This window comes from Anas platyrhynchos, chromosome 3 (assembly GCF_047663525.1).
Source record: "Anas platyrhynchos isolate ZD024472 breed Pekin duck chromosome 3, IASCAAS_PekinDuck_T2T, whole genome shotgun sequence".
Lineage (NCBI taxonomy): Eukaryota > Metazoa > Chordata > Aves > Anseriformes > Anatidae > Anas > Anas platyrhynchos.
Genome location: NC_092589.1, coordinates 60,788,542 through 60,814,773, shown reverse-complemented (window position 1 = coordinate 60,814,773; position 26,232 = coordinate 60,788,542). Strand labels below are relative to the sequence as shown.

At 38.9% G+C, this 26,232-nt stretch overlaps 1 protein-coding gene across 10 annotated transcripts; it reads right to left on the bottom strand.

Annotated features, from left to right (window-relative positions):
- Nucleotides 1–573: 573 nt before the first annotated feature.
- BCLAF1 (BCL2 associated transcription factor 1) lies at nucleotides 574–25,488 on the bottom strand. 10 transcript variants are annotated; one of them, XM_027454476.3, is made up of 14 exons: nucleotides 25,020–25,165; nucleotides 19,960–20,096; nucleotides 18,846–18,917; nucleotides 16,680–16,803; nucleotides 14,901–15,806; nucleotides 12,809–13,477; nucleotides 12,527–12,696; nucleotides 9,899–10,004; nucleotides 8,903–8,987; nucleotides 8,032–8,207; nucleotides 6,706–6,886; nucleotides 2,963–3,109; nucleotides 1,093–1,302; nucleotides 574–948 (listed from the first exon to the last, which is right to left on the bottom strand). In XM_027454476.3, the coding sequence occupies exons 4-14, from the start codon at nucleotides 16,781–16,783 to the stop codon at nucleotides 943–945; spliced, it is 2,760 nt and encodes a 919-aa protein (XP_027310277.1). In that variant the 5' UTR covers nucleotides 16,784–16,803; nucleotides 18,846–18,917; nucleotides 19,960–20,096; nucleotides 25,020–25,165; the 3' UTR covers nucleotides 574–942. The 10 variants fall into 10 exon arrangements, 9 of the variants coding, with proteins under 9 accessions (XP_027310277.1, XP_071892084.1, XP_027310279.1 ...); XM_072035983.1 differs by lacking the exon at nucleotides 25,020–25,165 and adding an exon at nucleotides 24,744–24,854; XM_027454478.2 differs by lacking the exons at nucleotides 19,960–20,096; nucleotides 25,020–25,165 and adding an exon at nucleotides 25,399–25,488.
- Between the last annotated feature and the right edge of the window lie 744 nt (nucleotides 25,489–26,232).

Below are 26,232 nucleotides of genomic sequence, written 5' to 3'. Positions count from 1 at the left end.
GGACAGCACCTTTTTTCTCTCGCAGTATGTTTAAACTCTAAGTTTATAAAACTGTAAACACTGTCCTAAGCTACCTTTAGCAAGAGAATTGTGGGCTTTGTTTGTTTGTTTTTAATGACAAAACAAATCACTAGGTAACCATAATATCACTGTTCTGTTCTGGTCACAAGTTACAGGAATTAAAGTAGCTGTAGATAGTTCTATACTAGCTGTAGAAATAGAGTGAAAGAGCTCCAGTTTTCAGATCTGTTCAGAGTTTCTAGCACCAGTGACTTGGAAGTAGGTTTCTAGAACTCACATTCCAGAAGAGAAAGTATAAACTTGTATTCCTTAGGCTACTAACTAGAGAACAGTGACAATTTCACTCTCCGAGATAAAATTTTGGCTGTTCCCTCTAGCATGAGAATCCAGGTTCATCATTCCATCATCCTGTGTAAATGTGATTCTTGTGAGCTAGTGTATAATCAACGTCTATTTGCATTCACCCTATGACTAAGTGCCATTAAAACCACTTTTAATAAAAAATCAACATAGAAGTAGTAATCGGTTGATAAAAAAAATGTTCCTCCAAGATTTCAGGTGTGCAGAGCTGCAAGTTTACTTCAGAATAAAACACAGACATAGGGGAGAATCAAAACTTTTAGAGTTGTACTTGACCATATATTTGGACAAAGCAGAATTACACTGCATATAACAAACAGTAAAATTTCTTAAAAGTTGTTACAAATATTTTACTTTCTACCTGTACGATCATTAACATAGTTTACTATATCAAGATTTTTTTTTCTAAAGGCTTAAAACAAAAAACAATCCCTCTAAACTACTTTCCAACAGTAAAATTTAAGTAAAATGCTTACATTCATTTGACAACAAAAAAAAAAAAACATATTAAAAATGTTGTGGGGGTGGTGCAAAAGCTGCTCTTTCAGCTTTCTTCCAGGGTTATTCCTGTAGAAAGAAAGAAAATATTCTTTTTGTAAACTGTTCATATCCAAACTGAAAATCTTTTAAAGTGATTTCCCCCTGGCCCCCACCATTACTTGAGTTACTGCAAGATACGTTGTCTGATCTGCAATTTACTGAACTGTTTACCTTTTCCTCTTTGCGTCTGTCCTTTTCTTCATTGTTTTCCATTGTTTCTTCTTCATCTTCCACAATCCCATCCCCTTGGTATTTGTCATGTGTCCACTTTGGACTGCTACCTGACTTTTTGAAGTTAAAACGCCCTCTGCCACGCTGGAAGGTACCACGGCCCCTTCCTCTTTTGGCCCAATAATCCACACCATCATCTCTGTCATCATGCTACAATAATATCAAACGATAAGGTTAGAACACCTCTTTAAATGGTGGTACTCTAAACCAAATTTAGACTATAGATAAGAAAAACAAGAGAACTTCAACAGTTCAAATAATCTATAGATTACATTATGAAGCATGTCCTCACAATTTAAAATGCTAAAACTTAAAACACCTTGATAAAAAAATTTAAGAGCCCTTATTAGCTGTGCGTCTCCCTATCATGGGTAACAAATTGGCTCCGTCACATTTTTCAGTCATGAGAAATATGCACTCACTAGTTTTTAGCCCACCTCCCCCTAAGAAACTGTCATTTTAATGGAAGAACCTCTAAGAATGTGTTTATGAGAGACTTTTTTTTTTTTTTTAAGGTAGAGTGTTCTTTATACTTATTAATAAAGGTAATTGAAAGCAGTTTTCAGGAACCTTGCTTTGCCTGTGCAAAATAAGGCAAATAAGTTTTAAACTACTTTAAGCTTATTAACCAGAGAAGCTTGATTGTTAATATTAAGACTTCAGTTTGCTGTCTTGCTACCAAATACAGCCTTACACAGTTTAGCCAAGTCTTCCAATGACTGCTCCATGCACTAGATGAACCCTAGATAATTATTTAATACAAAATGTTTAAAGCAAGGGACACCTACTTCAATTTATTTTCTTTTACACTTTGGATTTGGAAAAAAGTCTAAATTATTAAATGTATCACACTTAAACAAAGCAGCTTAATAACCATTATACATTATTATTAGAATAGTTACAGGGTAGTTTTCTTTAATAAAGATTTCTGGAGATGAGAAAAGAAATAATGGCTACAGTTGGTCAATTTGCTCTAGCTATCACAGAACTTTAGTGAATAGATCACCACATTTCTAGTTTTATAGGTCAGAAGAGTTTCTATATGTGGGGGGAGACTGGGAGAGAACTCTGAATGAATGAACACAAATTGCAGTTGCGTTACTTACTGCACCTGTTATCATATTACATATACCTGTTAACATTTGTGAAAAACTTAACGCTACAGGAGAAGGTCTCAACCTCACTAAACGTTTTTTGATGATGAAACAATATTCTTACAAGTTTGCATTGTTAGGGAAGCCAGTGGCAGCACAGGCTATGAATTCAGTTTACTAAGCTACTTACTGAGCAGTTACATCAGCAGTCCGCCCCTCATAACCCAGATTGGAAAAAGACAAAACTAATGTTGCTTTCTTACGACTATCACACTACCCAGATAAGACCAGAAAGGTTGCTAATAACAAAGTTGGCCCACATCCATCCACAGCTTTTCCTCATCTTTGACTTGTGCAGATTTGCAGACAAACGTAAAACAAAGCTTGAGTGCCATCCATAGAGAAATCCAGGAAGATACAGCACACGTCTTTTTGCTTTAAAATTTGTTTTTAATAACCTGAATATGCGTTCTTCCCTACCTCACTGATGAATACGTTTTGGAGATGAATTATTATTGCCAGCCTGCTGCAGAAAAGATAAGCAGAACCAGGCACTGCAACAATTCTGGTATTTTCTAGATTATGTAAACTACAGTCACTTTTTGTACATGCATGCGACTTCTATACTTGCAGCTGTCAGTCTCCTTAACATCAGATACAAAATGCACTTTGAAAAAACAAAAGCATGCATAAGATATTGAGTTCTCTACACCCACCAAGAAATATTTCTTGCTTTTTGGGGTATATTCAGGATCCCATTCCTCTTCCTTCGGCCTCTTTTGAAAAGTAGTATTTGAGTTGCTGGGACCAGTATTTGTTCCAGCAAAGACTCCTCTGGCTCTTCCTCTGCCCCTAATTCGAAACTGATTAACCAAAATGTTATTTAAGCCATTTACATAAAACCACAAAGAAAAGCTCAAGTTGTCTGTTACTGAAAATGCTTGTTCTGTTCTTAATTACAAGTGTAGAACCATTTTAAAATTTACACATTACCTTATGTAATATATTCAAGCATTCACTTTTATATAATGATTCTCTTAAACTTAAGAGTTGAAACACATTTGAGCTCTTGGTTTAAATTCACCTACAACAATCAAAAAGAAATGTCCTTTGCCTGCTGGTAAAGCAACCTGTTTGTAACAACAGGTCACAAGAAATTTCTGAAGCTGTTTGCAGACAAAGAAACAAACAAATTAGACTGAAGGAGAGGGAGAACTGTCAAGGGAAAGCAAAATCATTCATTGAGTCAGCCACATCTGTTATTAGGAAATTATTTTAGAGTACATACAAATAATGCAATTTTCAAAGAAGTGTCTACTTTGTGTTACTCATTCTCAATTGAGATTCACTGTTGTACTTACGCCAAGATAAATTTCAGATGAGGACACTCCTTACTCAGAGCATCAACACTATACACAGTGCAGAGTAACAACGTCTGAAGTGAAAATAAGTATCTCAAGTGTTCTTTTTATTTTTATTATAATTAACAGAATTTTGAAGTGTTAGGATTAAGAAGTCATGTCAATAAACAAAATATTTAACTCAATATGATGAGTAGTAATATATCCAGTTACCTTAGCCTGCTTGTCTTTAGCTTACAGAAAATAAAGAGGAATTTATCCAGATTTCCCCCATTTAAGAGGAAAAAAAAATGTTAGGCTGGGATATATTGCTTAAAACCTGCAGTTACTACAGAACATGCTTTTCATAAACAGCCTAGTATAAAAACGCAGAACTGTGCTGGCTTTTTTTTTTTTTTTTTTTTAACTGTACAAAAACATGACTGGAAATTGATAAACATGACTGGAAATTGATTACAATTATTAAAACGAAGAACGTTCCATAAACACAGACAAAAAGATATAATTAACTAATTTGAAAAAGTAGCCCTATGCACACCTACTTTCACTAAGCTCCAATACCTTTAATGCAAAATTTATGCTGGACAGCTTTAAAAGTACTTCGGAATCAGACTAGTAAACAGTCTAGTAAAAGGCTCACATAACCTACAAATATACCAGAGAAACAAGGTTGTTTGGAGAATCATTTAGAGAGCGGCATGACTATCAGCTAAGGAAAGCTGCGTAAGAAAGGGATAGCTATGTTTGATTTCCAACAGCTTTGAAAGCTTTATGAAATTACACCATAACGACTAATATCAGTGTGGAAAAAAGGATGAAAAGACAAAACAATGTCACAGCTACTAGTAAGATCAGCATTTCCCAGTATTAGTTCTTAGGACTGAATTCTTTAGAATAGTTACTTCAAGAAGAGTATCTGGCACTTTCCTTGACACTGTATTAACACTTTTTCCAGGTTATCTTTCCAGCAAAGAAATACAGGAAGTGAAATCCACTAAGGCGTTGCCTTTACAGGCCTATTTATTGCAAAGCTCACCACAAAATGGTGAGCGTACATTCTCTATAGGAAGAGACTTCCTTTTAATCAGGGCTGTTATGCACAGTTGGATACTACTGATAGTTGGGTTGAATACTACTGATAATGTTGTGAAAAGATTCTTCTTTCTGTGAAAAGATTCATCTTTCTTCCTATATTCCTATTTCAAAACTACCCATAGCATTTATGTTTTTATACCACGTACCAACAATCCTAGAATTAAACATTTTAGTCTGTCAGTAAGCATTAGTGAAAAATCAACACTTATTTACTACCAAACTGACAGCTTAGCTTACATTAAGATTTCCCCTACCCAGCCACCCCAAGGTGTCAAGGCTTCCTGTTCTGGGGAAGATTCGCAACTAGAACATTTTTTTTTTAATCCAAAAGCAAGGCAGTATTTACTTGAATTCAGTCACTGTTAGCCTGAATTACAAAGACATTTTACACTAGCCAGCCCATAATCTTTCAATGCCACCCAGGCTGTAGCCCTAAGCAGAAGGTTTAAGTCACACGTCCTACCTATTTAGACTCTCCTGATCAGACATTGTTTGGTCAGTAAGCCTATGAGTGACCACACAGTCCTTAAGAAACATCGCCCAGTTATTTCATAGTCAGAACTGGCAGGTGACAGCAGTTGAACTAGTAGATTGCTAATGAATTGTCCATTCACATCTGCTTAAGTTTCATGTGAATTACCATCTTTTGCAATATGTACAATCTGGTTTTATAAAGCAGCAAGGCTGCCACTAATTATGAGACTTTTTTCCAACTGATTCTCTTTGAGAGGGTTGAGTTCTACTTTTGTTTAACACTGTGCTGTTACCTTATGCACCCAGAAATTGTGCTGATATTGTCGTATTTGACATCTTTATCATCCACGTGTTTATACACTTACATAGCTGTCTGTTCCTTAGTATAATTGTATATAAGAATAACAAGAAAGGAGGAAAAAGATGCATTTTTAGTGTTAGAAATTTGGAACTTTGAAATTTTCTTTTTTTTTTTTTTTAAGTAGCTACAAGCTCTTCAGATGGAAGATTTAAACCTTAACTCAAGTGTTGCACATACCACGTGCATTTCAGACACTCTCTTCTACAAAGTTCAGAACTTCTTTTATACTACTACAAAAAATACTCAAGGTTCATTTATACCAAATGATGCCTTTTCACTTTTTTTTTTTATTTCTAACTACAGGCTACACAAAGGAATTACTATAGAATGAAATTACTCCTAACCATTAAGTCTGACTTTCTTTCCACCTACAAATAGACATTTTTTTCATTAAGGCACTTTTTTTTTTTATAGATGTCCATTATTTTCAAGGCCTTTTCCATTGTTTCTTAATCTTTCTAATGCTGTTACATTTCCCAGTGAAATACCAGTAAGCTACACTAATATGCAATTTTAACCTTTAATAATTTTAAGATGACCATAGAGATCAACATGGCACTTCCCAAAACACATTCCAGAGCTAAATTAATATGCTTTCATGCTCACTGTGGCTAGTCCATGCTAGAGAAACAGTGAAAACTAACAGTATACCACCTCCTCTCCTCACTAGTTTTCAATGTTAGTGTCTATTTTCATTATGTGCCATTCTCTAACAAGTTGCAGACATCACACACAAAGGATGGCAAAGCCAAATTGAAAACTACTGGGGTGGGGGGGGATAAGCACAAACTGCAGGGCATAAGAGGTAACAGATCACAAGATTTCATCTTTATAGAAAGGTCAATTTTAATATTCTGTTAGGAAACAGCATAAGTACAAGATAGCAAGGAATAAACAAGAAACTCTTTTTTCCCACCCTTACACTAGGCCCTCTAATAGTATGCTAGTGTATATTTGTACACCAATTCAAACTTCTGTTGGACAACACTGGAAAAATGAAAGGCTTGGTACAATCACAAAAGAATTCAAGAACCTACTTCAAGAACCAATGCTACAAACAATGCCTACCCTAACATTAAGTACTGCAACAATTCATTTAATCTGTTATACTACAGTTATTGTTAGCGTCTTCATCATTTGGGGGAAGAACAGGAAAAGAGCAACTTACAAAGGTGCCTCTTGGCCTGTTGACTCCTGCAAAACCAGAGTACTCTTTCTGTTCATGGTGAGTTTTGAACTCTTCGTCTCTTTCTTTCTTGCTATCCTTTTCTTCTCGAGAACTGGATGAGGAAGAAGATGGGGAGGAAGATGGGGAGGATCGAGCACGGTCTTGCTCTCTTTTTTGCTTACTGAAAAATAAAAAGACACGCTATGTGCTATTTTAAAAGTACTAGACAGTCTGCAACATGCTACACTAAAATGACTATTTATATTTTACAAAAAACTATCCCCCTTCCTTTTATTATAAAAGTCACATATACGTTATGTATTTCAGATGTTAAGGTGAAGTATAGTTTCACTTTCCAGCCTCCTCTTACACGTTTAAATGCACTAAATGTATATTATTGCTAATGAGTTGGAAAGCAGCAGTCTGCAAACTGCAATGAGTTTTTCCACGTTTTGATGCCATGAAGAGTTTCTGTTACTTTTAAGATCTGCCTTTCCTCTGAGGCAGAAAAACAGAAACCAAAGGGCAGAAAACCCTCAAGGCAATGCCTTTATAATACATTTACATAGTTCAGTTTGCACACTGTTTAGAACATATGGCTGCCCTATGTAGGTGCCTGTATGGAATTAGCCAGTGGAAGGTAACGTGGATACCAAAGTCAGAAAGTATATGGCAAACAGGAAGCATAAGTAAAACTTCATTGTATATCCAGTACAAAGCAGGAAAATAAATCCCAAAGCCAGACTTTCAGTAATCCCACAATAATTCTATTTTGACCCAACTTACAAGATTTTTAATAATACTATTCAAAGGAAGGTTATACCTGAAGTAACTCTTACCACTGCTACACAGTATCCACTGAAATATGCTAACATTGTGTTTTCTTAAAAACAGCCCACTGGCTTTAGAAAAAAATAAAGATTCCCCTTCTCACCCATGTTAAACCTAAATATCAGTAGTATTCTCATACTCTGGGTGTTATGAGTTGAAAAAGTGCGGAATCAAGCATAACGAACCAAAGTTCTTACACAAATTGTTTATAGAAATGTACTGCATTGAAGTCCAACCTCCTGATGTAGCCTGGATAATAGGACAGATTAATTTGTCATTTTTTTTTTCAGTGTTAGCTTGCTATTCCAAAGTTTTTGTCCTCATCCACCATAAGCCGTGTAAAAGACAGATAATACATATTTGCTGTAAAACAAATAATTTTAATTGTTTAAATTTAAACGTTCCAGTATACATGGAAAATTGAAAGCAATTAAGCTTACAATTTAAAAAGGCTAATTGGAAGATAAAACCTATGTAGAGATTTAAAATATTTACCTGTCATCTTTATAAGATTTGTAATCCTTGTAATCTTTTGAAGTTTTCTCCTGCTTTCTTGACCCACTGGATTCCCTGGAACCCTTTGAGTCTCCTCGCTCTTTACTTCGTTCTTTTCTACGGCGGTCAATGTCATGCCGAAGATCAGCAGAATCACACCGTAATTTTTTATCCCCCTGTAAGCAAAAATATATTTCTGAACAAAATTTTAAGATAAAACACCCAGAAGAGAATCCGAAAAAGCAAATTGTGCCTCCACTTTTAAAAAGGCAAGACAGAATTTACAACAAACTCTTCAGCACACAAATTGACTTTAAATGATGCCCTTTACATGCTAGATCTATACAGAGAACAGCTAAGAACTTACATTTTAAACAAGCGTTCCCATCAAGCCAACAGAATGTCTATTTTTTGATGCAGACAATAACATTTTTGGTAGGTTATTTAAGCATACATATTTTTCTGGTTAATTGTTTTTAGCAGACCACAAGCACCTTATCAATTCAGACATACTACTCACTGAGCACCTCAGTACTTTTTTTTTTTCCTCCTCATATTCTTTGTCCTTGGGCAGAGTAGCACCACAAAAATTGCCAAGAAGTATCAAAAAGAAGAAAGGAAGGGTGGGAGAAAATTTGACCTTCTAAGCCACATTATCAATATGCTAGCATCATGCTACATAGACTGTCTTCTTGTTAAGATGTTTTATTTAAAGAAAAAAAAACATTCTGAAACACAAATATTCTACATACTGCAAATTCTTTTATAAGATTACTGTACACAAATTCACATGAAGGGGAAGTTCAGTTTCAAAGTGAAAAACATCACATTAAGTTTAGAAATACAGATATGACTTTTACTCAGAACCTACTTTTTGACTTTCTTCTTTAAAGGCTCTCTCTTCACCTGCTAAACGGGTATGCTTCCTCAGGGCACTTGGAGAGATGTCAATCCTCCTAAATGAAAAATAAAAGCAGTGTCTAGCCATACAGGTATGTAATTGTTTATGGCCTCACACAGTTCAACAGAAATCTGAACAAAAAGGCACTCTTGAAGAACAAACTTTCTGCATATAAAAGACCCACGATCAGAACAGAGAAGAAAAATAAAAATTAAAAACCTTGGTTCTTTGATGTACACAAAAGATAAATACATTAAACAGTTTGATTTTTCACATTTCAAGAAGAGCTTTCAAGATATAAAAAGTATTTAATGAGTTATTTCAGTAAGATCAATGTATTTATAGCCAATTCAAAATCCAGCCCCCCAAAAAAATCATGAAAACTGATAGCTTGCTGTATAGTTAAAATTACTCATCAGTTAAAGATTTTATGCAGTTCACTAAGGAATATGGAGATAATATATCCTCACATGCAACACAAATACAGTACACTGCATCATGTAAGTAAAGCACGTGATCAGAAACTACATCTGCATGCCTACCTTCTTACCTTTCAGGCTCTCAGATTTCTCAAAAAACTGCTGTAAATTAACAGACACAAAAACTAAAGTAGTATGAGATGGAACATTCACACTGAAGAATAAAGATGCATGTACTGGGCTTCTTTTCATCTTCAAGACATATGCCCCTCAATATTTGAGCACTGCATGTGAGAAAAGTAAATATATCCTACATGAGATAGAGGTAGAGAAGACATCTGCTACAAAGCCACAGATGAAGCCAGAGTTGGCTCAGATGAGTTTCCTTTTACATATTTTTTTTTCCCATTTGTTTTTGTTGGGTTGGTTTTTGTATTTACATAAGAATTGACAAATTATTCCATATGGATTAAAAAACATTTTGACCTCTTAAAAGAAATATAAGCAGATATTATTATTATTTGAAATACATGCAATTAACATATACCTATGTATTTCTGGGCTCTTTTGCCGAGTGCAGTGCTCTTCGGTAGCTTTTTGATATGCAGTGAACCTCTCATTTAGGGTCATTCCAGCTGACTTGAAGTATTGCTCTGTTGGTTACAATAGAAAAACACTGTTTCGTTAGTTTAATTCAACTGACAGGTGTTTTACTCCTGACAGAAAGGCAAGTAGCAGGCAAAAACATAGTATTTTCAGTAAATGTATCAGAAGGACAAGCAAGTGTGGGGTCTTCCCTATTCTTACACATTCTGTAATCCTAACAAACTAACAGTGCACAACATCACGGCAAATCTACTTAGAACTACACCACGACTATATTACATGTAATTTAAGCATCATTTACTGATTTGACTTGCTCATTTTCAGTGACATTTTATTCTAATGAAATAAAGGAACAATTTTTTAAGTGATTTTCTACTTTGCCCATCAGACAAAATGAGGTTACTTTGAGTTATGAATACTTGCAAGAAGTGCATTTCACAATTCATCTCAACTTTAACTTAAAATAAGAGCTAATTCAGTGAACACACTTAAATAAGTAACGTATGCTTCAGTAACTACATGAATGACCTAACAAGTCATTTCTTAAAGTAATATAATTTCTTTCTTTGAAGTTGTGATGATAAGCAATCCAAGACAATTAACACATCTATATGTAAATAAATTCATTTAAGCATCTGGCATCTTGGCAAACCTGACAACTTCTCTGACAAGTTTTCTTGCTTTCAGAGACAGTTAAATTAGCAACAGCAAAACTCAAGTTTTTAAACCAGCTCAACAAATGTGTTTAAATGTAATATAGAAATACATAAAGTCATGAGCTATGAAATGTTACATATGAAGCAAGCTATCTGCTTAACAGGTCAACATACATCTGTATCAACTTACCGCCCGGCATCCAGTATTTGTCTCATAACCAACCATTAAAACTTGAAACGGCCACTACAAGGGTAGTGCCTCAATCATAATTCCATCAAACACAGGAATTTGAGCTAGCAACTCTGTTTTTATGCCATTTTTGCCAGGAAGACAGAAGGTTCAACTTTGCCTGTTTGGCATCTGTATCTTTCAACAGCTATTTTACTTTTGTAACATGGATTTTGCCATTTCAAAACACATTCCAGGACCTAGTTACAATGAAAAAGAAAACATCACTGGGCATTTTCAGCTCTACATTAATAAAGAGCTGTTCAGACTGGTCGCATCACACCAATAATGAACATAACTTCATTTTGTCAAAAGAGTTACTTAAATCTGATCATAGACCACAGCACATCTGAAATGCATAGAGAGGTTCTCCTTTCAAAAAACAGCCATAACTTTACACATACTAAAAACTTGAACTGATACTGTTAAGCTGTCATATTTAACAGTTGATTGTTTAATTTAACACATCAAAGTTTACAGAAAAACAGTTTGTGATCAACATGTGAGAGTTTCAGTAATATTTCACCTACAGCCTGCACATGTGCCATATGAGCCAATATTTACAGAAGCTCTCATTGGATCTATCCTTCAGTCTCTTTACTAATCAAGAAAAGCAGATAAATTTATAACAAAAGCGGTTATACGCTAAGCAGGTGTCCCAATAACATTTTCAATCTAATACATTAACATATTCAATTATTGCTATTACTTTTTTTTTCTTTGGAAGTAATTCAAAATGCAGGAAGTCATTTGGTCTTAGTCACTTGAAGTTATTTTGAAAACAATGACTTTTGAGGGAATCTTAGAACATACCTCTAGCACCCAAATCTTTGCAGTTTTATACGCTAAAGTATCTTTAAAACAATGCTTATAGAGAGATACACTGAAACTTTGGATTTTAAGAAGTTATCTACTCTTCAATAAGAAGACTTTGACAGTATGTGACCTAAATAAAATGCATCCACTTTGTCAGATTTTTTCCGCAAGGAAAAAATTTACATCCGCAAGAAGAAAAGAATTGCGTTTTCGTCTTCTTATAGTAAGCAACAGCCAATACTGCTAAATTAGAAAACTATTAGTATATAATTTATTTAGTGGAGACTTAGCCAATGCCAACTTCCTACCATGATGAATTTCCAGGAGAAATTTTTGTCTCTAGCATTACAATGTCGTCAAATAAGAATAAAATGAAGTACCAGTGTATTTTAATGTCATTTAGAGTACGATTTCTTACACAATTTCTATTTTGAGACTATAAAAGTGCTTTCTAGTGAACACCTGGAGATGAGCTCTGAGGTGCTCCAAAAGGAGATGCCATTGTACTTACAGTGCAAAAGACACCCATGAACCCACACCATACCCCTTAATATAAAATTATACGTTAAAGATATTCAAATAAAACTGATGAAAAAAGACTAATGTAGTATGCTTAAGCTTCACTGCGAAAAAATTAAACTTTGTGCTACTTTAAAACTTATCAAGAAATATAATATGACTGCTACTATGCTCTACATCGCTTGCTTTTTGATACTTGCTTCTGTTGCTACTTATTCTACGTGTACCTCAAAAAGAAAAGTCTAAATCAATATTAAGAGGGCTGAAATCTTCCCATATTAGAGACAGCAAACAGTCTTAAATGCAGTTGTCAGATGTGTATATTCAGTATGGTAAACTGAACACATACCTTTGACATGATGAACCAAGGACACTATGTGCTGAATAAATGACTCTGACGTGCTTTTGCTGGCCTGTGGCAACTTAATGTGGTCAAAGATGGATCGGAACTCTTGCTCCTTCTTGACGGAATGGACAAGTGTGCTAGCAAGCAGCCTGTCTTTAGTCAAGGAAGCGGGTCTAAAATGCATCAACAACAAAAAAGACACACAAAAAGAAACCACTAGTTTAAATAAAGATGAGCGACACTGCAAGCAGGTGGAGAACCACTTTGTCAAGCAGAATAATTTACCTATTGGAATCATCAAGAGGTACTGGTGCCATTTTGAGTTTAACTTCAGGACGATGGGAGTCACTGGCTATCATTTTGATCCTAAGTGGGCTCTCCTCTCTGAAGGTGGATTTTTCTCTCGCATCCAGATTCTTGTGTAGAGGGGGACTGTAATCAAAGAGTTCTTTGAGCTTTTCAGACTTTACCTGCTCAGGTGACTGAGTTTCTTTCTTCATCGTTCTCTCAGAACTCTTGTCTTCTTCCTTGTGCTTATCTTTTGTTGCACTAGGCCTTTCCACTACATAGCCAGTCTCTTTAGGCTTATAACTTTTCTCGTCTCTAAATCCATCGCTCTCTCTATTGCCCTTCATTGTTATTTTAGATTTGTATTTGGTTCCTTCCTCCTCAGCATTCCGATGAGATGCAGTAGGAAAATTTTTACCCTGATCTGCCAGGACAGACTTTCTGAACTGTCTGTAATCCTCTGTCTCCTCTGTGTCCTCCCCTTCAGAGTCATTAAACTTTTCTTTCCCAGTCTCTTTATCAACGAAATAATCTAAAGTTTCCTGATCCTCCCATTCCCTTTCTCCCTCTGTCCTCCCTTTTTCTGATCCTCTCTCCTTCTGGGCCTCCTTCTCCCTGGTATTACCCCTATCAAGCAGGTATACTCTAGACTCTTCATCTGTGTACCTGTGGATAGCAAAGAAGAGACTGGTAACTCTGGATTGCATTCATTCCAGTTCACTTGCATTCCTCTTTTGTGTCCATCCCACACCACCAACTAGAAAATACATTCCTCCAAGCCATTCAACTTTAGCAAGTAACTTTCTGCACACCATTAATACCATACCAACTGCCATTTATGTACTACTGCAAGCATCTGAAGAAAATAATGCTTTTCCATAGAACATGTAGAAATTGTCCATTTGAGTTTATAAAAAGTTAGAGGTTGGTTGGTTTGTTTATCCTGGATTGGTACGCGGATTCACACACTCTTACACCAGCCATTTTTTTCCATCAAGTTCACATAAACTTTGATAACTCAAATCTGAATTATTCTGACACAGACTTAGCTCTTCAATCGCTACACTCTGTATAAGCAGGGATCCTTCAGAATGCAGCTCTCCTATACGCCGGAGAGCTGTATGTCCTAACCACATTTATAAATCAACGATTTTAGACACTGCCTTGTCTATACTCTACCTTCATAAAGGTCCTAAACCATTCACCGGCTGCAATACATCTAACCTAGAGCAAGTCAGACGTTTGTTCTTCTATCAGGATATTTTTAAATAATAAATCACTAACTGGACAAATTAATTTAAAACATATAATCAAATCTACATAGCATAGTCTTTATCATAGTTTATCTTTTTTTAAGTTTTGTCTATAATTCATTTTGTAAGAATTCCACTGAAGTATGTAGCACATTAGAAAGGCACAATCTAGCAACAGTAAGATTTTTACAACTTTTTTTTTCCCCCAATTACTGCTGTATCAAATACATTAAACACTGAGCATGAGAATTTTACGCTATTTGGAAAAATGTACATTCCACTTTAAAAACACTGCCCCTTTTATCGATAGGATTATATTCCAAGAACATCAAGACCTACCCTCTTTCTTAAGTAATGCAAGTCAAGGCATCAAAGTTGTCATACTTCACCACACAATTAGCAACGAATGCTGCTTATGTTAACCAAGAAATCATTGTGCATCTGGGTTTTCAAACTTCCAGAAGATTTGCATTTCAAATTACATGAAGCATTAAAATGTTAAAGTACTTGAACAGGAGTCACTGTCAAACAGGCATGTCTGATCCACTAATCCATTTGAGATTTTTCTTAACAGTGAATGGGATACAGGAAAATTAACTGTGAAGGAACAACACAAAACAATCTTCCTCAAGGATATAGGTCCCTATCTCCACTAGTCTCTTGCCAATAACTTGAAAAGTCTGTACGAAGGAAACTCAATTCAACTAGACTAAAATTAGTAAAAATATTCAAGAGAATCCCAGCCCCAATTTTCAAGGAGCAGTGACAATCTTGTCAAAACTCTGTTATAGAGAGCATTTTAAGATGCAATGCTAATTGTATAGTTTAATTCTTACCTTTTCAGAAACTTTCCACCTTTTGCAGTTTCCTGTTCTCCAGTCTCAGGATAAAATGAACGTGCTCGAGGCTCCTCACGGGGAGCACTCTGTGATGGGATTGTCTTTGCAGGGCTTCTCCTTGAAGGGATGTGATGCAATGGGCTATTCTGAGAAGGGCTATAACGGCTAGAACCATTTCCAAGAGAACCAGAGCCAGACCTCTCAGGACTATGCTGAATGGAATGGGAATGTTGAGGTGTGTCCTTTGCTGAGTGGACTGTGCTAAGCAAAGGGGCTTCAGAGCAAGATGAACTCTGACTAGGTGGGGTGGCAATAGAAGGACTATGGGGTGACCTTGGACTGTTATCATATGCTGAAAGGCCAGGCCAAATGTCGCCAGAAGCTGCTGATGATTTGTTAAAATCGTCAAGAGACTCTGATGGGTCATGTTCAAATGTATCTTTCTGTTCATCTTGTGATTTATTTTTCAAAGGGCTATCTTGCAAAGGAGCCCCTTCAGTTTTCTTTGCCTGCTTTTCCAGAGACCCACGTCTTTTGGAAGAGACAGGTGATTTGCTGTATGGGGATGAAGAACGAGATGAAGAGGACCTTGGGGACCTGGAAGATCTGTAAGATCGACGAGATCTGCTCCGGGACCTCTGTGAAGACACAGACCTTCGCTTTGGACTTCTGGAACGTGAACGGCCACGCCTAGGACTTCGGGAGTGTCTTCGGTTCCAGACAGGCCTATAACCTCCACGATGGTATCTACCACCTCCTCCTTGATAATACCCTCTACCTCTTCCTCTGTAACCATAGGGGCGTCTCATTCCTCTATTATTCCTGTAATCTCTGCGATAATCTCTAGAATACATACGATCCCTGCTGCGAGATCGCGAATACGTCCTTGAACGAGACCTAGAACTAAAATTAAAAAGCAAACGTTAACATTTGACCATCGGAGAAAGAAAAAAAAAAGTGTCTCAAGACTAAATGCTCATCTCTCAAATGCAGTCAGAATTGTAAAGAAGGCAGACTAACAGTCAAAGTAAATTCTTCAATATATCTTCGTTACTTATTCCTGTCTCATAAAGGATCTTAATAAACATTGGTTCTCTAAGGACTGTGCAACTTAAGACTTCAGCATCACAAGACTAAGACATTACCAGCCCTGCTATTTCATTAGAGATTATCACCACTCTGGAGCATGGCATTCAGTTCCTCAGCCACCATCACAGTTCACAGCCTGGACCATGAAGTTTCATCACCTCCAGTTTAATTTATTATGCCAGCAGACAGCAGCAGCTGGTAAAACCATAAACATTAAATTCAGCCACTCCTTTTATTAGAGATTGTAACATCCACTAGTAAGAAAGTGGAGGAAAAGGCTGGAGGCAACTGAGAAGACATAGCACAGAAAAGCTTATCTGCAGAAGCCTCAAGTTACTCCAGATCTGAAAAGCTACGTGACAAAGACGGAATAAGCCCCAGGGAAAAAAAAATGGACAAAGAAAACATCACACAAAGGGGGAGGGGAGACTGAAACCAACCAGCCACAATACAAGAAGAAACACTGGCATTCTGATATCATCCTGAGATAAAGGAAAAGGGCAAAACAGGCAAAGAGTAAACAATTACAATTAGTTACATTCACAGCAAAATCTACCTACTGCCTAAAATGAAGTAAAATACTAGGCTCACTGTTGCCACAGATTCATGCAAGAGTAAGATTATTATGACACAAACCCCAAAATACTAAATGCAACTTTTCATGCGGTAAGTAAGGCATCAATTTACCTGTATCTCTTTTTTCTAGAGTGTGATCTGGATCTTGACCTAGAGCTGGACTGCGATCTGGATTTTGATCTCGAAGAATGTGATCTAGAGTTAGATCGACCCATTTTTCCCAGTAGATACACTCCTTCCCAAATGGAAAAGCAGTGAGGGGAGGGGAAAAAGAGGGAGGAAACTATTTAGAGACCATGTAAATAATAAGTGAATATGATTTTTATGCCCTAAAATTACAGTATTAGAAAGAAGTATAGCATTTCCTAAACAAAACAACTTTGGAGACAGTGTGAGTACATTTATTAATCTTAATAAATCTTATTAATCTAAACTTAAATCTCAATGTATGACTTTTAAAGAACATAACACTTAATTTAACACAGCTACAGTGCAAGCAGTTTGTTTGAGAAGATAACAGCTGAAGGCTTCCCGGGTTCAACTGCAAACTGATCCTAAGGAAGGAGAAACACAGGCAACAGGAAAAAAAAAAAAAAAAAAACATTTCTACAAATTAAGACAGAAAATGCAAGAAGTCTGGACTATTACATATTTGTGACCTAAATCTGAACTAAACCTAATCTAAAACTAAATTTAAACCTTCTATTAATTTTATATAGTTTACAGTTATCACAATAAACACTGCCCAGATCTGCCAAGTTTTTGTTTTGTTGTTGTTTCATTTTGTTCCACAAAATGAATATCCCACAGTTAATCTGTCTGATCCGATATTCCACCATTCAATATATCCACCCCACACCTTGTTGTTTTTTTAAACTACTTGTAAAATCCATAGCCAACTAAGATTTTAACAGTAACTCGATAAAGAATACAGCTCACAGCAGAATTTAACAATCTTCAGCTCAACACAAGCTATGGAAACAGATTAAAAGCATTGAGTCCTAAATGAAAATAATCTCACAATATAATAATATTTTTTTTAATGTACAGTCATAAGAAACATTTAGAATCTATTACCACTACCCATAAAAACACACCTTTTCTTTTGCAGAGCAATCACTGTAAAAAAAATGATTTCATTTAACTAATAATAACTTTGCCTCGTTAACATTTTCTTTTGAGACTGCCCAGCTTTAAAAATAGTGAGTGACATGAGAAAACCTCAATATAAACCGTTGACAAGTAACTATTCACATTTTCAGTCCTTAATATGCTCAGTATTTATAATTATTAATGTTTAATAACCATTAAAGCAAACTTATGTATTGCAAACAAGAATAAAAGCCCCAAATTACTGTATTGAAAATACAAGCTCAACACAACAAGCATGCTTTGTCACATGGAAATTTACATAAGCTTTCTTGTTACATAGGAGATTTATCAATTATGTAAAGACAAATAAACAGCATTGCAGCCTAAAGTTAACAAAATTACAGCGATTTTACTCCCACATAAGCAAACCAAAAGAAAAAAAAATACTGAGCAACCTTTCCCTTATCGCTGGTCACTCTTGCCCCATATAACTTTCCCCCATCACAGTACCAAAGAGTTTGTGTGGCCCCAAAGAGATTAATCTCATCTGAAACTAGCCCAGGGGAAAAAATATAATAAATAATATATATAATTTTAATTAGAAACTTAGTTTAGGCTAAGAAAGATTTATTTTTTTTCAACTCAGAGAAGAATATGTTGTCAGCTGTCTATAAATTGCTCCTTCCATTAAAAAAGCAAACTCACATAACCTATACTCAGAAGGTTGGTTCTAATTCTTTGGGTTCAATTAAACTCACAGAAAATGGACTATCATCTCTCATGATTAAATGCTTCACAGGCAACAAATTTAGAGTTTTTAAACTCTTGAAGACGTGAAGTACACTGATTTTCCTAGAGTGATAGAAAAAAAAATGTTTTGCTATTAAAAGAAAATTTCAGGCCAAACTTTACACGTGCTATAAGTTTAACACAACCCAGTCTCCATTTTTTAAAAAAAAGGAATGTTTGATTTTCCCAGCATTTAACAATAACACTTGCATTCTTATGTAAGACAAGTGTGTATACACTGCACAATAGTTGACCTTTACAAGAGTTGCATTAATTTCAAAGATTTACATAGTTTAGTTTATCACAAGCATAAATTTTAAGAAAACAAAATCAATTCTCATTTTAAATGTTTGAGTTTAATCAGAACATTTAAAAATAGAATTAAATTAATCTTACCTCAAACCGTTGGTCAGTGCCAATGAAGCGATTATTTCAGAATTCTGTTTGTGCTTTCAGCAATACTGATCCCTACAGAACGGAAAAAGAGACCGTCAGAGACACATGCTTTTACTAAAAGGTCAGTAACTCCTTTTGCTGAAGTGCTTCAAACATTGAACTGTTTATCATGAAAAGGTAACACTTCAGAAGTGGCACATTTACTCCTGGACTGGATGAAGCTGCATTTTACAGACTGGAGCAGCTCAAGAGTTAGCCACTGCCAAGGGACAAGCCCTACTTCCCTTCCATTTGTGATCACTCCTCCTCCCGGCCGGCTTCCAGTCCTGCATAACCTTCGCAACAGCCCTCGCACCCGGTGGGTCCTTCAGCGAGAAGGCTTCTGACACCCAGAGACCATTTCATACGGCTAGGTCAACTAACTGGCTTCATTCATGAAGGCCCAAACAAGTGCCACAGCTGGGTTATGGGGGAAGAGAACAGCACACAGACAGCTGGACGGGGCAAAGAGAACAGTGACGAACTCATACACAACCTGTGAATTCTGACATACCGCCTTGGACTTAACTGGGGTGATTTTTTTTTCCCCAAAAAGGATAATCGGGCTGGGAACTTAGCACAACAATAAAAGCTTTATTTTTAGGTTTCTCTGCAGCAGTTATACAAGCATTACTCTGTTATAGCTTATTTAAAATACATGTGACTTTAAATAACCAACATTTCTTTCTTCAGAAGTTTTTTTCCAGGAACACAAAGCATAACTGTAATAATGAACACAGTCTCAGAAGTACAAACTTTTCACTGGTCTCAACCTAAGTTACCTCAAAGCCTTCAGACACACACACAAATATGCATACATACGTGCATACACATCTGTAATCTGACTTGACATTAAGAAAACTTTCAAATTCCACCAAAGTGGCTCCGAATTTTGTCCCAGTTCAGTACAGATGGATCTCCCAGAAATTCTGCATCTCAATTTATTCATTAAAGCCAAAGCCATAAGACATTCACTGCTGCTCTATCATGCTTGTTCATATGTTTTTAATGTTTCCCTCACCTAAAAGAAATATAGCACTTGTTTTAAAAATCCTACTATCAAAATTCCACTTACCATTCACTAGTAGAGACCAAGATATTTCCAATTTCTACAAAACACATGCTTTAAAAAGATTAAGTTTTTACTTCTCATCATCAGCAAGCATGAGTCTCTGAAGGAGTACAGTAGTATCGGACCATTTCAGATCTTGTCTAGACAAAAGGCGAGATGGTATTAGCTAGCAAAGGTTAATTAAGGCATTCAGAAGTCTAATACAGAAAAAGTAATACAAACTTCAGCTAAATGGTTGAAGTTCAGTCCTAGATTTTAAATCAATATTTAATACACTTCAATGCCATCTCTACTTCCAACTTTTTATTAAAAACAATCGCTTAGTGTTAACTGAAATTCAGAATCCTGTTTTAGACGAGCTTTTATGTCCTCAGGATACAGAACAAGACCATGACTTCAGCTTTAAAACCTCCAGGCAGTAGGCAGAATCTTAAATTACTGTAGCTCAAACCCTGGCAACCATTCTGCACAAGTTTTAGGAATTTTTCCAGCAGGTGGAAAAGGCGGTAAGTAGCTGCTTGCCTTTTTTTATTCTTCCCCCCCAAACAGACACTGGCTATACCATGTCCAACCATGACAGCTACTACCCTTCTTGATTTTAGCATAAAAAATATACATGAAATATTAAATTAAAAAAGAAAATAAATACTGAATAGAAAATTTCAACTATTTTCAGCTTTGTTTCCATTTAATTGTAGCAGGTAAAAGCTTCACATGCAAAATCTCTTCTTTAAAGAACTCATACTTAATAAAAATGAAACGACTGTTTGACTGTTTTTTGAATAAAGGTTTGCCTATGTAAATATTCTTACAATATGAAAGAAATGAGAAATTGATTAACCTCTATTAAAGCTCACAGTGATACATACAGAACCACCTAGGAAAACCGTTCCTTTATAACAGTAAACTTGTACATGTTTCACTCTTCTGCAGAAAGTAGGTATTGGTCCTAAAGTGTCACAGCTACAAAGCACTGCTTCGTGGTATCATACAAATCACCTGCAGCCTGTTCCTGTGGACACCCCTGTGCCCCCGTCACAGTCTGAAGTTGTAACATCATGCCAGGTAACAACAGAAGAGAGGTGCTGAGCATGGTGCTTCTAAGCAGTAACACTGAAATCCCTAAAGCAAAAGAGTAGCTGCTCTCTGTTCGCTGCATGAAGCTCATCTCTGGACCAGTCTCTGAAGAGACCCAGAGGCTGCAAAGGTGCCTGTGAAGGATGTGATGCAAGATGTCATCATCAACACCAAGTATTGTAAGAAGGAACCAAGACTGCTAGAAACACAGTCTATACCTGAAACACCAATCCTGTTCTGGCCACACAAAATTCTTTTTCCCTTGCTTTCTACCCTACAAGTGGAGAAAGAGGTGCTAGGCTCTCAAGCATTTCACCCCAATTCTAGAGAAATCCAGGTATTACGAAGGAAGCTGCTGCAGCTCTACAATACTTTAAATCGGAATAAGCTGGCACCACTAGCATAAAGGAACGGTCCCACCTTTCCTACCATTACATTACATCATGTTCCTGATGGTCTTCTGCTTTAGGCCAGCACAAGGATTAGTGCAGCCATGTTGGGAATTGGCTCACAAAACATGGAACACCAGGACTGCTTTCAACACACGTGACTTTTCTGATATGGCTCATGACACAGCCCCACAACCACTTGGCACAAAAAGCCCCAAAAACTTGGGCCAACACAGGGGATGTTACAACAGCCAGCAGCCAGGACTGCTTCCTTTGGTAGCAGCACAATCCCCAGATGTCCCTGAAACTAGCTTGGGAAAAACCACCAGCAGCAACAAACCTGGATCTTTAGTTTTTTAAATAAAAATAAAATAATAAAAAAAACCGTGACACAGCAACCTATGTTTTTTTTTATTATTATTAAATTAATATTGGGTTGCATCCAGGACCACAAAGAGTGTCAAGAAGTTTCTTACCATAACAGCGTGTGTTTGGGTGTCTTGTACCAGCCTGAGCCAGTGAGCATGACCACCAAGCAAAACAAGACACACAACAGGATCAGGCTTATCCTACTGCAAGCCAAACAATAAAGAGGAAATAGCATTTGCTGTGTTCAAAAGAAAAATAAAGGACAGAAAAGCTAACATGAACATTATTTCCAGTTCCTTCTGAACATTACTTTTAAGAGCCTCCACTTACGCCACTGATGCTTTCAGAGTACGGAGACCACAGATAAAACCTATCAGCTAAACACACCAATTTGGCTGCTCTACACCACGTGGAAGTCTTGGACGACATTTTAGGACAGCTACCCCAATTTACACTAGCAAACCACTACATTTTAGCTATATTTTACTTATACTTATTTAGTAGCCTATATTACTCTTGCTTAAGCATTACTTGAAACCTGTCAGTAGGACTTAAGTCAAAAATCTTGTTAAAGTAATTCACAAGCTGTTGCCAAAATGCATTTTCATTCAGAGATTCAAGCTTCCAAAGAAATAAGGATTATACAACCGGGACAAAACAAGGGGGGAATAACAACCTTCAAGAAATCGCAAAGAATCTGTTACAGTTGCTGCTAAATTAGAGGGAAGTCAGTCTCACTGAGACAGTAGCCTATGGCATCTATTCAGTGCTTGCCTATCTGCCACATAATAACCACACTTTCTTTATCCACTCTCTGCATCCCTGACTTTTTTCCTACATAAAAAATGTACGCAAACTACCAGCAGTACCTCACAAGTAAGAACAGAACACATTTCAGCAGTGACTGTAAGATAATCATTGCCCAGAATGCTACAACTACCATAATGAATTTAACTAAACTATCTTAGGTAGTACAAGTAAGAGCTAAGGAACACTTTTCCCCCCTCTTACTTTCTTCCTGTGTAAGATCATTTTCATAATACACAGTTGCAAAGACTAAAGACCTGCATAGGAATTACAGCAGGGAAATTGAACTGAAACAGTAAAACATATAAGGATGTTTGTACATTCTATGTACAAAAATACACAATTTCCCTAACTTAATTTCTTTATAGAAAACATATTTGTAAATTAAGTCAAAAGCCAGCATCCAAATAATAGCAAAATCAGCTCTGTAAAGCCATCATATGATCGACAGCTGTTCTTTGATGTAAAACAATAGGCAAGTATTAGCATGATTCTCCTCTAACAACACAGAAATCAAAATGCCTATTTCTAAGAATTTTGTTGGTACACAAGAAGGAGTTGTGTGCTTTTGGTTATCCAAAGCAACAGGGTATCTAACCTTGTTTTGTTTTATGTTGTTATTTGTTTAACAGTGTTTTGATATGCCCTTAGAGAGTGGTTTCTATGATCTCTTTACAGGAGCCTGCGAGCACGCTGTGAATACAAAAAGGCCATCTCTTCCCTTCCTCACTTGTTCCAAGGCTGATACTCAGAGGTACCTGGTGAGCTGGATCAGTGAATTGATCCAGGACAAAACTGTTCTGGAGAAAAAGACAAGGCTGGCTTTTGAGCCACATCAGCTTCCAGACCCAGCTTACAGCAAGGCTGTGGGAGGGCCACTGCCAGCACAACGGCAAAGCAGCAGTGCACCTTTTCACAATACCTCTCTGGAAAAACTCTCACAGGTCAGACCAAACACCGTTGTAACCCGAAGACTTGCATTCTTCAGTAGTTTCCTTCACCTACCTCTGCTACACGTAAACAAGCCCCAAATGCTCCGTGGCATTCCTCAGGCCCATACTCCACAATCGCTCCTTCGCAACCAGCCTGAATCTAATCCATCCAAACACCCGCACCCTAGCTACAAACAACAGCTCCCTGCTGACCCTTTCTAAATTCCTAAAAGCACTCCAAGTTTTCTGCATCCCCAATGGCAACAGGAGCTTTTCCCCCGTACGTGTCCCTGAGAAAGACACCCTCAGCTACAGCCTTCAGCCGTGGCACTGCTGTTAGAGCCAGGCCCACAGAAGCCTTGCTCAAGCTGCAGAGTCCGTCGGTGCTCAGGAGAGGCCGTCACTGTCGAAGTACTGCTACATGTAAGGCACCAAACCTCTTCCTGCCATTCAGCTCTCTCTGCCTGTCATTCAGCGCCAGAAGGGATGAGTAGGAGGAAGCAACTCCTACCCTCCCCGCCACAAGAAGCTGCCTGCGTGAAGCGCACCTCTAAGCCAGGGGCTTTGCCCCTTCTCATTTAGCCCCCTTTTGTCTAGGCTAATGTGAGGGGAAAGAGAAGGGAGGAAGGGAAAGACAACAGCATTTTCCCGGAGCCCCGCGCTCGCCATCGGTCCCTGCCCACGCCGAGCGCAGCGGTTCCGGGGGCCGGTTTGATACACTGACACTAAACCAACCATTACTCAACCCCAACTCCTTTGTTTTGCATGCCCCTGGGTCCTCCGGCAGTAAAACCTAACAGCCACGGCCAGGGCCAAACTTTGATCCTGGAGACAAACAGGCGGCGAGACGCAGCGCCTTAACAGAGGATCGCTCCCACAGGCTGAAGAAAAAAAAGATATATATACCTTTTTTTTTGTTTTGTTTTGTTTGGGTCAGAAAACCGAAGATTTGCGAGAGGCAGGCAGCAAACAAAGGGCAGGGCGCTGCGCAGGCTGCCGAGCACGCCCCGGGACGGCGCAGGCCCCTCTGGCAAGGGGCTCCCCCCCAACACACCTCCCCCCAAAACCCGGGCCCCGGCCCCACACGGACCCCCACACACACACACCCCCCTCAGAGCGCTCCTGCCTCACGGGGTGGGGGGGGGGGGCGATGGGGCCGCCCCCTGCCCTGCCCTGCCCTGCCCTCCCCTCACCCCCCAGCCCCCAGCTCTACCTTGGGGGCTCCCGGGGGGGCTCCGGCACGGGACGAGGCCGCCGGGGCCCGGCGGGGGCCGCCTCAGGGCGCTGAGGGCCGGGCCCGGCCCCTCCTCACTGAGCGCTGAGGGGGGGGGGGGGGGCGGGAAATGGCTGCGGCGCGCGGAGGTCACGCGGCGGGGGGGGGGGGGGGGAAGGGCGGGGCGCGTGCACGGCAAGGGGGGGGGGGGCGCCTCGGGAGCCCCTCAGCGCGGCCTCCTCCCCTCCCGGTGCGGGTCCCGGTGCCGGTGCTCACCCGCCGGCCGCGCGGCGTCACGGCAGCCCGCCCGCCATCTCCCGTCTGGGCGGAGGAGGAGGGGGAGGAGGCGGGAGCGAGGCACCATCGGCAGCGAGGGGAGGGGGGGTGAAGGGGGGGACCGCGGCCGCGCCCCGCGTCACATCCGCTCAGGGGCTGAGGGAGGAGGGCAGCGGGACGCCCGCCCCGCCCGCCGCCATCTTGGTTGTGGGTAGCCGGCCGCAAGGAAGATGGCGGGCGGCGGGGCGGAGCGGGGGGGGGGTGCGCTGCTGGCGCTGCCCGGCCCTGCCTGCTCCTCTCCCCTCCTGCCCTGCTCTGTGCCTTGTCCCCCGCCGAGCCCCGCTCGGCCGCCGGCTTTCCCCTCACGCCGCGGGGTTACCTGCCGGGCCGGGAGCGCGGCCATCCAGCGGCATCGGCACCCGGCGCAGCAGCGCTGCAGCCGCTGTGCGGCGGGCCCCGGGACTGCGCCTCAGGGCGCGCTGCCGCCGGGGGAGGGGGGAGCGGCACGCTGCCCGTGTGTTCTTAAAAAAACAGCATTCATGAGGCAGGACAGTACACAGAATCATAGAATCATTAACGTTGGAAAGACCTTCGAGACCATCTGGTCCAACCGTCACCCTGCCACCACTGTCACCCACTAGACCGTATCCCCAAGCACCACATCCAGCCTTTCCTTGAACACCCCCAAAAACTACACCACATACGTAAATAAATATGCATACATAAATATGAGCAGAAAGCAATGGATATGCAGTTTTTGCTGAGTTTTTAAATTCAGGGGACAATTACTTACAGGCAGACAAAACCAACCGATGGAGGAAAAGGGAATGGAAGATGCAAAGCAGACATAACCCAGTAATGGTGGTTTGCTCTTCTCCATGTAGAGAAAATAAAGCGCTGCTTACTTACACCTAACCTATATGTCTGTTTTATCAGTACAGTATATCATTTATTTTGGCTGCTAAGTACTTCATACATAGCTTTCTACGGAGGCAGCAACCGATGAATGGCCTGTGCCAGAACAAAAACACAGGGGATGTTTTCGTTAAGACCAGCTGCAATTAATTGATGAGCAGCCTGGTCTACACACAAGTTCCCTTCCTCCTTTTCCACTTTTTCCTCTACAAGGTAACTAACCTGTAACTCAAGTGCAGCCCATGTGCGACAGCTTTTGCTATACACAACAAAGAGACTGTTAATGTGGGAGTGCTTG